Raw genomic sequence first — 12,696 nt, forward strand, 5'->3', positions numbered from 1 at the left:
AATATCAATGCCTCACCATTGGCAGCAATGGAGGACAGGCAGCAGAGAGCGTTATGTAGAGCGTACCGCGGTCCCCACCCTACATCTGTATGTGTGTGTGTGTTGTTCTATGACGTTGGATGTAAGTGCCTACGGCTAGCCAGTGGGCCTAATTCAGAAATGTACACAACCCTGATGTTAGCATACCTCTGCGATGTTTTTAGAAGCTGCACTGCACATGTGCAGATCACCCCAAAAGTACTCTATGTTATACAGGTCCAGTTATATCTTTGCTTGTGCTGCAGCACACTGTCAGTAATGCCCCATCCCCAGACATAACCCCCATTGCACGCACCTCTTGTCGGAATGCCTTTCGGTAACCTATGGCAGGACTGGGGGCGAAGGCTCGTCCTGCTGTACAGCTGACCACAGCAGGAGCGCCATCAGAGCAGATGTCCTTAGTGATTGGATCCGGAGGATGCACACCTCCAACGCTGCAGGCGGATATATGCGCCTCGTTCCCGGTGCAGTTAGTAGAGAACTGCCAGTAGCTGTGCTTCCTGCGAGTTGCAAACATCCTGGGAACAGGAGAAGCAGCACAATAAAGGAAATGTAAGCCATCGCATACATGTATAAGTCAGCTTCTTTATTACCACACAATCATGTCCTCACACCACTTCTAAGCGGTGACTACGGGATAAATTTACTATAGTGTGAGTTTTTAGAAGTGAGAGATGTTGCCCATAGCAACCAATTTAGATTCTAGCTTTATCCTCTAAAAAAGGGCTAGAAGCTAGATAAATGATAAGTAGAATCTTATTGGTTGCAATGGGCAAATCTCTCACTTCTAAACACTCACAACTTAGTAAATTTACCCCTATGGGAACATTGTAGTACCACTTATGAGGAGCAGGTGGCAGTAAAGAACACTTTAACTGTCCAGCAATGGCTATCTTTGGCTTGTAGACTATTCTGGGGCAGAATTTCCATATACATTTGACCATGCTTTGTGTGTGGGCTTATACAAAGTGTCAGCCTGCTGTGTATGATTGGAATACAGCTGTGATCCATTCCATTACCCCCACAATGTGTTGCTCTTCCCCTCTGGAGGTGGAAGTGTGAGGTATCTCACTTACTTGTACACCTTCTGGTTGTATTTCCTCTCCCCAGGGAAGCCAAACATGCCACATATAACTCGGCTAGCCTTCTGGGTCCAGTTGGTGTTACACACCTGCTTCCAGGTCCCGTCCACCTTCACTTCCACATACCCCTCTGTTACAGGCACACGCTTGCGGTATGTGGACAGAATTGCACGTATGCGCACATCCTCCACCGCAATGTTCAGATCCTGCCGGGAGAGCGTTGTGTTAGACATAGGTCATAACTATGGAGCCACATTGTAATAAACTGAGTAATGTAACAGTATCAACTTTGATGTTTGACTTATTGGCAGAAAATCTGTCCTCGGTGGTCATACACAGGAAGCAGGGTGAGTGGGTGCTATATTAGTAAAACTCTGCAAGGTAGAGTCTCTGGGACTGGCAGGAACAGTGGAATCATTTGTAGCGGTGTCTATTGCTAGGTAGCACTTTAGTTACAAGGACGCCTACTGCAGCCAGGCACACAGGGGACACCTACTGCAGCCAGGCACACAGGGGACACCTACCGCAGCCAGGCACACAGGGGACACCTACTGCAACCAGGCACACAGGGGACCCCTACTCCAGCCAGGCACACAGGGGACACCTACTGCAACCAGGCACACAGGGGACCCCTACTCCAGCCAGGCACACAGGGGACACCTACTGTAGCCAGGCAAACAGGGGACACCTACTGTAGCCAGGCAAACAGGGGATACCTACTGCAGCCAGGCACACAGGGGACCCCTACTCCAGCCAGGCACACAGGGGACACCTACTGTAGCCAGGCACACAGGGAGCACCTACTCCTGCCAGGCACACAGGGGAAACCTACTGCAGCCAGGAACACAGGGGACACCTACTGCAACCAGGCACACAGGGGACCCCTACTGCAGCCAGGCACACAGGGGACGCCTACTCCAGCCAGGCACACAGGGGACCCCTACTGCAGCCAGGCACACAGGGGACACCTAATGCAGCCAGGCACACAGGGGACACCTACTGCAGCCAGGCACACAGGGGACGCCTACTCCAGCCAGGCACACAGGGGACCCCTACTCCAGCCAGGCACACAGGGGACCCCAACTGCAGCCAGGTACACAGGGGACCCCTACTCCAGCCAGGCACACAGGGGACACCTACTGTAGCCAGTCAAACAGGGGACACCTACTGTAGCCAGTCAAACAGGGGACACCTACTGCAGCCAGGCACACAGGGGACACCTACTGCAGCCAGGCACACAGGGAGCACCTACTCCTGCCAGACACACAGGGGACGCCTACTGCAGCCAGGCACACAGGGGACACCTACTGCAGCCAGGCACACAGGGGACCCCTACTGCAGCAAGGCACACAGGGGACACCTACTGCAGCCAGGCACACAGGGAGCACCTACTCCAGCCAGGCACACAGGGGACGCCTACTGCAGCCAGGCACACAGGGGACGCCTACTCCAGCCAGGCACACAGGGGACCCTACTCCAGCCAGGCACACGGGACACCTACTGCAGCAAGGCACACAGGGGACACCTACTGCAGCCAGGCACACAGGGGACACCTACTGCAGCCAGGCACATAGGGGACGCCTACTGCAGCCAGGCACACAGGGAGCACCTACTCCTGCCAGGCACACAGGGGACCCCTACTACAGCCAGGCACACAGGGGACACCTACTGTAGACAGGCACACAGGGGACGCCTACTCCTGCCAGGCACACAGGGGACGCCTACTCCAGCCAGGCACACAGGGGACGCCTACTCCAGCCAGGCACACAGGGGACGCATACTGCAGTCAGGCACACACGGAGCACCTAATCCTGCCAGGCACACAGGGGACGCCTACTCCAGCCAGGCACACTGGGGACACCCATAGGTGCCGATTCTGTGGGTGCTCAAGGGCCCGAGCACCCACAGGAATTAATGAGCACCCACGTGCCTGTAACTCCAGAGTCCCAATGTCGGGCCACTGTATTTGCTTGTTAAGCCTTTCAACAGGCTTAAGCACCCACCAGCAATAACATAAATTGGCACCTCTGGGGACGCCTACTCCAGCCAGGCACACAGGGGACACCTACTCCTGCCAGGCACACAGGGGACACCTACTGCACCCAGGCACACAGGGGACACCTACTCCTGCCAGGCATACAGGGGACTCCTACTCCTGCCAGGCACACAGGGGACACCTACTGCAGCAAGGGACACAGAGAGCACCTACTCCTGCCAGGCACACAGGGGACACCTACTGCAGCCAGGCACACAGGGGACACCTACTGCAGCCAGGCACACAGGAAGCACCTACTCAAGCCAGGCACACAGGGAGCACCTACTCCAGCCAGGCACACAGGAAGCACCTACTCCAGCCAGGCACACAGGGAGAACCTACTCCAGCTATGCGCATGTATAGTGCTACTGTAACCAGGCACACGGAGAGCGCTCACACCAGCCTGGCATACAGTGCTCACCTGCAGGTGTAGTCAAAAGAAAAGTATTTCTGAGTAGCCTGATCTGACTCACTGACCGCTAATAAGTATAAAAATAATGTGACCACATCCTCTATGCATATGCTGTGAAGGTAAGTAAATATATTCTCACAGTGTTAGTGTGTACAGGAAATGTGTACCTACAGTGCTGGGATTGTCTGCTATATATACATTGGCTAGACCTCTTTTAGATGTGTCCACGCGCTCAGTAAACACAGCTTCTTCATGCAGAAGAGACGCTGAACTTCTGACCCAGACGGTTCACAGAACATCCAGACCAAGCACTCTGGGCACAGATACCAGGTTCAGACTCAGAACACAGCTTGGTCAGAGAGTACACAGAGCACTGGCATGGGCACACCTAAGGCAGTTCCCGCACAGCAGGTTAAAACAGATCAGCGCAGTAACAGAGAATGTCAGGAAAATTACAGCAGTGTGTGTACTGTACACATAGGTATATGTATAAGAGAAGTGTATGTACACACAGGTATATGTATAAGAGCAGTGTATGTACACACAGGTATATGTATACGAGCAGTGTATTTACACACAGGTATATGTATAAGAGCAGTGTATGTACATAAAGGTATATGTATAAGAGCAGTGTATGTAAATAAAGGTATATGTATAAGAGCAGTGTATGTGCACACAGGTATATGTATAAGAGCAGTGTATGTACACACAGGTATATGTATAAGAGCAGTGTATGTGCACACAGGTATATGTATAAGAGCAGTGTATGTACACACAGGTATATGTATAAGAGCAGTGTATGCACACACAGGTATATGTATAAGAGCAGTGTATGCACACACAGGTATATGTATAAGAGCAGTGTATGCACACACAGGTATATGTATAAGAGCAGTGTATGTACACACAGGTATATGTATAAGAGCAGTGTATGTACACACAGGTATATGTATAAGAGCAGTGTATGTACACACAGGTATATGTATAAAAACAGTGTAGGTACACACAGGTATATGTATAAGAGCAGTGTATGTACACACAGGTATATGTATAAGAGCAGTGTATGTACACACAGGTATATGTATAAGAGCAGTGTATGTACACACAGGTATATGTATAAGAGCAGTGTATGTACACACAGGTATATGTATAAGAGCAGTGTATATACACACAGGTATATGTATAAGAGCAGTGTATGTACATACAGGTATATGTATAAGAGCAGTGTATGTACACACAGGTATATGTATAAGAGCAGTGTATGTACATACAGGTACATGTATAAGAGCAGTGTATGTACACACAGGTATATGTATAAGAGCAGTGTATGTACACACAGGTATATGTATAAGAGCAGTGTATGTACACACAGGTATATGTATAAGAGCAGTGTATGTACACACAGGTATATGTATAAGAGCAGTGTATGTACATACAGGTATATGTATAAGAGCAGTGTATGTACATACAGGTATATGTATAAGAGCAGTGTATGTACATACAGGTATATGTATAAGAGCAGTGTATGTACACACAGGTATATGTATAAGAGCAGTGTATGTACACACAGGTATATGTATAAGAGCAGTGTATGTACACATAGGTATATGTATAAGAGCAGTGTATGTACACACAGGTATATGTATAAGAGCAGTGTATGTACATAAAGGTATATGTATGAGAGCAGTGTATGTACACACAGGTATATGTATAAGAGCAGTGTATGTACATAAAGGTATATGTATAAGAGCAGTGTATGTACACACAGGTATACTGTAAGTATAAGAGCAGTGTATGTACACACAGGTATATGTATAAGAGCAGTGTATGTACACACAGGTATATGTATAAGAGCAGTGTATGTACATAAAGGTATATGTATGAGAGCAGTGTATGTACACACAGGTATATGTATAAGAGCAGTGTATGTACACACAGGTATATAAGAGAAAATTAAGGACAGTATATCACAGGTTGGTATATGACAGAAATATGAGGGCAGTATATGTACATGGTGGAATATGAGAGAACTAGAAGGCGCTATGGGGGTGATTCAGTAGTGATCGTAATGAGGCGAATTTGGACCCGTTCCAACGGTGGGGGGTATGTGATCGCGTTGCTCCAGGGGGGCAGGGGGGGTGATTTGAAATGCGGTAATGGCCGCAGCGGAGCTCCACGGGGAGGGGGGAGGCGGCGGGAGATGCGGTGATGGCCGCAGTGTCACTCCATGTGGGTGGAAGGAGAGAGAGTGGAAGCCGCTCACCTCGCTCCGGGGGGGGGGGGGGGGGGTCTGCTAGCAAGTGGCCGTCCTCCAGTGGCCCCAGGCAAATGCCTAAAGCTGCCTAGTGGTGGCGCCGGCCCTGGCAGACCCCCTGTGCGAACACCTATGTGAGATTCATATAAGAGTCGGTATATGAGATACATATAAGAAGAGTGTGCGGGGTCAGTATATGAGATACATATAAGAAGAGTGTGCGGGTCGGTATATGAGATACATATAAGAAGAGTGTGTGGGGTCAGTATATGAGATACATATAAGAAGAGTGTGCGGGTCGGTATATGAGATACATATAAGAAGAGTGTGCGGGGTCAGTATATGAGATACATATAAGAAGAGTGTGCGGGGTCGTTATATGAGATACATATAAGTAGAGTGTGCGGGGTCAGTATATGAGATACATATAAGAAGAGTGTGCGGGTTGGTATATGAGATACATATAAGAAGAGTGTGCGGGTCGGTATATGAGATACATATAAGAAGAGTGTGCGGGGTCAGTATATGAGATACATATAAGAAGAGTGTGCGGGGTCAGTATATGAGATACATATAAGAAGAGTGTGCGGGTCGGTATATGAGATACATATAAGAAGAGTGTGCGGGGTCAGTATATGAGATACATATAAGAAGAGTGTGCGGGGTCAGGAGGTCAGTATATGAGATACATATAAGAAGAGTGTGCCGGATCAGTATATGAGATACATATAAGAAGAGTGAGCGGGGTCGGTATATGAGATACATATAAGAAGAGTGTGCGGGGTCGGTATATGAGATACATATAAGAGGAGTGTGCGGGGTCGGTATATGAGATACATATAAGAAGAGTGTGTGGGGTCAGTATATGAGATACATATAAGAAGAGTGTGCGGGGTTAGTATATGAGATACATATAAGAAGAGTGTGCGGGGTCGGTATATGAGATACATATAAGAAGAGTGAGCGGGGTCGGTATATGAGATACATATAAGAAGAGTGTGCGGGGTCGGTATATGAGATACATATAAGAAGAGTGAGCGGGGTCGGTATATGAGATACATATAAGAAGAGTGTGCGGGGTCGTTATATGAGATACATATAAGTAGAGTGTGCGGGGTCGGTATATGAGATACATATAAGAAGAGTGTGCGGGGTCGGTATATGAGATACATATAAGAAGAGTGTGTGGGGTCAGTATATGAGATACTGTACATATAAGAAGAGTGTGCAGGGTTGGTATATGAGATACAGGTACTTCTTTACTTTCACGGCGCCAGCATGGCGCCGCGCGTACTTCCGGGTTACACTCGCCACTAATTAAGTTAAATAAACGGAGTTAACGCCATGCCAACATGGATAGTTCATACCTTCACTATCCATGTTGGCATGGAGTTGATTTTAATTAGCGTGGCGAGCGTAGCGAGCCACCGAGCCCGCAGCGTGGGCGAGCGAAGTGAGCCCCGCAAGGGGACTCTGACGCGCGGCGCCATGCTGGCGCCGTGAAAGAAAAGAAGTACCGAGATACATATAAGAAGAGTGTGCGGGGTCGGTATATGAGATACATATAAGAAGAGTGTACCGGATCAGTATATGAGATACATATAAGAAGAGTGTGCGGGGTCGGTATATGAGATACATATAAGAAGAGTGTGCGGGGTCAAGGAGGTCAGTATATGAGATACATAGGTACTCTTTACCTAGCACGGCGCCCACGATTAGAATCGCGGGCGTCGGGGGTAAAATCGCGGTCATCGCGGGTAAATCGCGGGTAAATCGCGGGTACATCAAAATCGGGTGCCCGCGATGACCGCGATTTTCCCATAGGGAACAATGTTAAAAAGGCAGATTGACCGCGATTTTTATGTCAAATGCCTCAATGCCCGCGATTTCCACATAGGAGTCAATGTTAAATGGGCTACAGAGCCCAAATAGGCAGAATTAACCCTTAAATGTCCCCCCAAATTTTTTAACGCCACCCTACGATCCACGCCAACCCGAAGCGTGGCGAGCGCAGCGAGCCCGCGAGGGGCGGCGGTACGCGTCCTCCGACCTTTTCATGCCCTACTATCCACGTCGGCGTGGAGTTGAGAATAGAATAGTGTGGCGAGCGCAGCGAGCCACCGAGCCCGAAGCGTGGCGAGCGCAGCGAGCCCCGCGAGGGGACGCGGATACCTTCACAGTTATACGCGTCCCCTCGCGGGCTTCACAGGTGTCCGTGGCGACGCGGACACCTGTGAAGCCCGCGAGGGGACGCGTTTACCTGTGAAGGTATCCGCGTCCCCTCGCGGGGCTCGCTGCGCTCGCCACGCTTCGGGCTCGGTGGCTCGCTGCGCTCGCCACACTATTCTATTCTCAACTCCACGCCGACGTGGATAGTAGGGCATGAAAAGGTCGGAGGACGCGTACCGCCGCCCCTCGCGGGCTCGCTGCGCTCGCCACGCTTCGGGTTCGCGTGGATCGTGGGGTGGCGTTAAAAAATTTGGGGGGACATTTAAGGGTTAATTCTGCCTATTTGGGCTCTGTAGCCCATTTAACATTGACTCCTATGTGTAAATCGCGGGCATTGAGGCATTTAACAGTAAAATCGTGTCCATCGGGCCTTTTAACATTGATTCCTATGGCAAATCGGGAGCATCGCGTCGCGGGCATCGCGGGTACATTTATGGCCGGCCGCGACGCGACCGACCCGATTTCCATGTTTAACATGGTTTTCAATGGGAAATCGCGGGCATCGCGTCGGTCGCGTCGCGGCCAGACATAAATGTACCCGCGATGCCCGCGATGGGCGCCGTGCTAGGTAAAGAGTACCGATACATATAAGAAGAGTGTGCCGGATCAGTATATGAGATACATATAAGAAGAGTGAGCGGGTCGGTATATGAGATACATATAAGAGAAGTGTGCGGGGTCGGTATATGAGATTACATATAAGAAGAGTGTGTGGGGTCAGTATATGAGATACATATAAGAAGAGTGTGCGGGGTCGGTATATGAGATACATATAAGAAGAGTGTGCCGGATCAGTATATGAGATACATATAAGAAGAGTGTGCGGGGTCGGTATATGAGATACATATAAGAAGAGTGTGCGGGGTCAGGAGGTCAGTATATGAGATACATATAAGAAGAGTGTGCGGGGTCAGTATATGAGATATATATATAAGAGGAGTGTGCGGAGTCAGGAGGTCAGTATATGATATGCATATAAGAAGAGGGGCTGGGATATGACACGACAGTATACAGTATAAGGAGGGTGTGTGAGATGCACCATGTGGGTGAATAATGGAAATGGTGACATGACTCGATGATTAATACCACAGGCAGCTCATTCCAGAGAATCTAGTCCCTTCAGTCCAGCCGGACCTCCAGAGACACCAGATGTCCTCAGATTATTCTTTCAGTAATGGGAAAATAATTATAGGCCTTCTGCCCACAGAACTAGTCTCACATATCTCACGCTGCACTGTGTATTACTTTATTAGCAATGGATGGATGGCCCAGAGTGAGAACACTGTCCTTTCTCTCCTGCACGTTTCATTACACTAAAAGGCTGCAGCATTCTAAAAACCACCAAAGAGCATTATGAGGCTAAAGGTGTGTCGGACCACCTCACTGCCATTCCTCATAATTCCCAGGTTTTGTTCTTCCACAGTCATCTCCTGCATTCCTCACCTGCAGCTGTTCCACCAAGGCATTGTTGGACTTGAAGCCAGGAATCCTGCGGTCACTGCACTGCACCCCCACATCCTCACTATGCTTGCAGTCCGTCACACCCCACCCGTTGGAGCTGCAGGCGGAAATGCTTCTCTCTCTCCCGGTACAGTGTACGTTGTCCAGCCAGATTCTTCCTGTCAGAGACAGAAACCGTGTCACTTACCCACATAAACTATACATGGTGAGGTGTAACAGAAAGTAAGTCCATTATAACCAGTGGCGGCTCCAGAGGTGGAGTTGCAGCACAGTTCATAATTCAAATAAGGGAACCACACCAACAGCCAACGAGTCAGGTTGGAATGGCAGTTGGTGGCAGTGGGTGTGGCTCCCCTATTTGGATTGTGCTGCAGCCCCAGCTCTGAAGCCGCCACTGATTAGAACTGTTGGCGCTAATTACTTTGTTGGTGCATTCATTAAAATGTGGCCCGCAAAACAGGAACTTTTCTCCGTTTAGTCCAATTGCTTGATATCTTGTCACTCTGGCCACACACTGCATGGTCAAGTTGCACAGAAGTCATTGTTTGCAGCCTGGGCTGCGTAAGGGGGGTAGCATGTAAATGGTGCAATTATTGTTAACCAACAGCGCACAGGGATCAGATTAAACTGGTTTGGGTTGAACAATTGGGCTGAAAATGACCATTCTCCAATACAATCTGCTACAGTATAATGTACAGATCAGAGGGAATTGTACTGCGACACTGTAGCAGTATCGGGTAGGCTGCTAACACTGAGGGCCAGCTTACCTTCTCCTTTGCCATACTTGCTACTGGGCGTCCATGATACGGCTTCCATGTATCCCAGCTCTCTACAGACAATATGAGCAGCATAAATGGAGAAGTCATCATCACAGACGGTGCCCCACTCTCCATCATAAAAGACCTCCACTCTCCCCTCGTTGTGCTTGCGTTTCTCGCCCGCCAGGCGGATGTGGACTGTTGCGGGCGGCTTGGGTGGCTGTGTGGGTAGTGGCTCAGGTGCTTGGGGCTCTTGATATTCGGGATAATACAGCCAATGCTCATACTGCCCCAGCGTGGGTACAGATAGGGTGAGGAAGAAGAGAAACATGTGCGTCACCAGCATTCTCTGTGGGCGCGATGGGCTGCGATACAGGGCCTGGAATGGAAGAGACGAAGAGAGAAGGGATGAGTACCGCTAAATTACTCACATTTCTACTTTTAAAAACAATATTTTGAGGACATAATGACATTGACATTAAGGAGGCATGAGCCATAAAATGCCTCACTTTCAGCGCCATTGCACAGATAACTAGTAACAGCATTTAGAATGTAGAACATTGACTTTTGCAAGTACTGGGACAGATGTATTCACCCTGGTGAAGAGATAAAGTGGAAGGTGATAACACACCAGCCAATCATCTCCTAACTGTTATTTTTCAAACACAGCTGATTGGCTGATGCCTGCACCCCACCGTCCTTGTGTTCACATGGGGACGCCCAACGTTTTCCTGGGCGCACCTACCAACCAATCAGCTCCTGTCTTTTTCAAACCCAGCCTGTAACTTTGCAGTTAGGGGCTAATTGGCTGGTGCGTTATCACTGGCCACTTTATCACTTCACCAGTAAATCACTTTATCACTTCACCAGACTTAGTAAATCTTTAAAAATGACAGGGACTGATTAGTTGGTACTTTATCTCACTCCAAGGCTTAGCAGACCCCAAAGAGCTGATTGACTTGTACTTTATTGCTCTTCCCATTATGTCTGTCTAAGGCTTAGTACATAGGCCCCAAATCATGAGGTATTTTCACTGAACAGCCCGGGTACTAGTAGTGCACCCTCAATGGCTATGGCTGAGCCTGATGTTTCTGCAGTGCTGTCTGCTCGCCGACATTTATAGTGTTTATAAAATAAAGCAACGTTCTCGTTGTCACGCACGTCTCTGTGTTTTTATTATAATTAGGTATTAAAGGGCTGCTGTCATTTTGTCTAGAGAAAGTGAGGAGGGCATAAACTATTAGGTGACATATTGCCTGACTTTGCGCTGTGTTCCTTTTCTAGACATAGCCTCATCAGAGCCGGCCATCCAGTAGCACAATCATTAAGTATAAGTGGAAGAAATTCATATCCTCCCGTAAAACAAACTGTTCCTGTAGCCTCATTCTCCAGCAGATGCACAGAAGGTGCCCCCCTCCCTGTCTGCCTCTCCCAGACTCCCATGGGCAGGAGGGGGGTTCCTGAGTCTTGAATTTTTCCACAGTGAAGTCATTTTGGAGATGATCTCACTGGAACACGGGGATACCCTAGATCTGTAATATATTTGCTGAGGTAGGCGAGTGCCACAGCCACCACCAGCTCCAGTATAATAACACGCCTCTAACTGTGCACCATTTGTAACACTCACATCTATAAATGTAATATTTTCCACATCTTCTTGTAAAAAATGTCAAACATCTTGTGTTTTATGAGCGTGGGGGGAGGGGGCATTTTTCCGTTCACCCATGACTCTGTTCAGGAGAACAATAAGTCTTCTTGCTACAGTATAAGACTCAGTTGCCATTCAGAGCTGGGGAACATAACTTATTTCCCAAGGGTTCATTGAGAGTTTTATATATTTAGATTTCTAACTAGTACAGTAACCATACAGTTAGTTTTTACTTTTATGATGGGTATAATAAGCTATCTATGGCACCAGTGATGAAGAGAGAAATATGTGGGCCCCATAGCGACAATTTGAGGGGGCCCCATAACCAGTTTTTCTAGAGAGACATTTCTCCACAGCAGCGGTTAATGTTATGCCCCATAATAGTTCCCTAGTCCATTTTATGAACCATAGTAGCTGCCCTAGATAATGTTATGTCACATAGTAGTGCTCTAGATAATGTTACATACCTCCCAACAGTCCCTATTTTAGCGGGACAGTCCCGATTATTAGGGCCTGTCCCGCTGTCCCACCCGCGGGCGGCAGTGTCCCGCGGTGAGGGGGGGCTGTTGGGAGTCCCCCCTGTCGGCTGCTAAGCAGCGGGGAATAAACGCTGTGCGCATGCGCACAGCGTCTATTCCCGCAGCCAGGGGGCTGGGGGCATGGCTAGAGGCTCACAGAGCCTCTGGGTCATGCCCCCATAGCGGCATTCGGCACGCATCAGCAGTGTCCCACATCCGGGGACAAGACAGTTGGGAGGTATGATGTTATGTCACATAGT

The 12,696-nt window shown here is 48.8% G+C and overlaps 1 protein-coding gene across 2 annotated transcripts in view; it reads right to left on the minus strand.

Moving 5' to 3' along the window:
- Positions 1 to 12,696, minus strand: part of LOXL2 (lysyl oxidase like 2) — a 59,688-nt gene that overhangs the window by 13,790 nt on the left and 33,202 nt on the right. For both annotated transcript variants that reach the window (XM_083184754.1, XM_083184755.1), the window contains exons 2-5: positions 10,280 to 10,649; positions 9,495 to 9,670; positions 1,116 to 1,327; positions 335 to 557 (exon numbers count right to left, since the gene is read on the minus strand). In XM_083184754.1, coding sequence (XP_083040880.1) covers positions 335 to 557; positions 1,116 to 1,327; positions 9,495 to 9,670; positions 10,280 to 10,649 — 981 coding nt within the window. The remainder of the gene's footprint in view (positions 1 to 334; positions 558 to 1,115; positions 1,328 to 9,494; positions 9,671 to 10,279; positions 10,650 to 12,696) is intronic.

The sequence above is a fragment of the Crinia signifera genome, chromosome 4 (assembly GCF_055691185.1).
Source record: "Crinia signifera chromosome 4, ASM5569118v1, whole genome shotgun sequence".
In the NCBI taxonomy this organism is placed as follows: domain Eukaryota; kingdom Metazoa; phylum Chordata; class Amphibia; order Anura; family Myobatrachidae; genus Crinia; species Crinia signifera.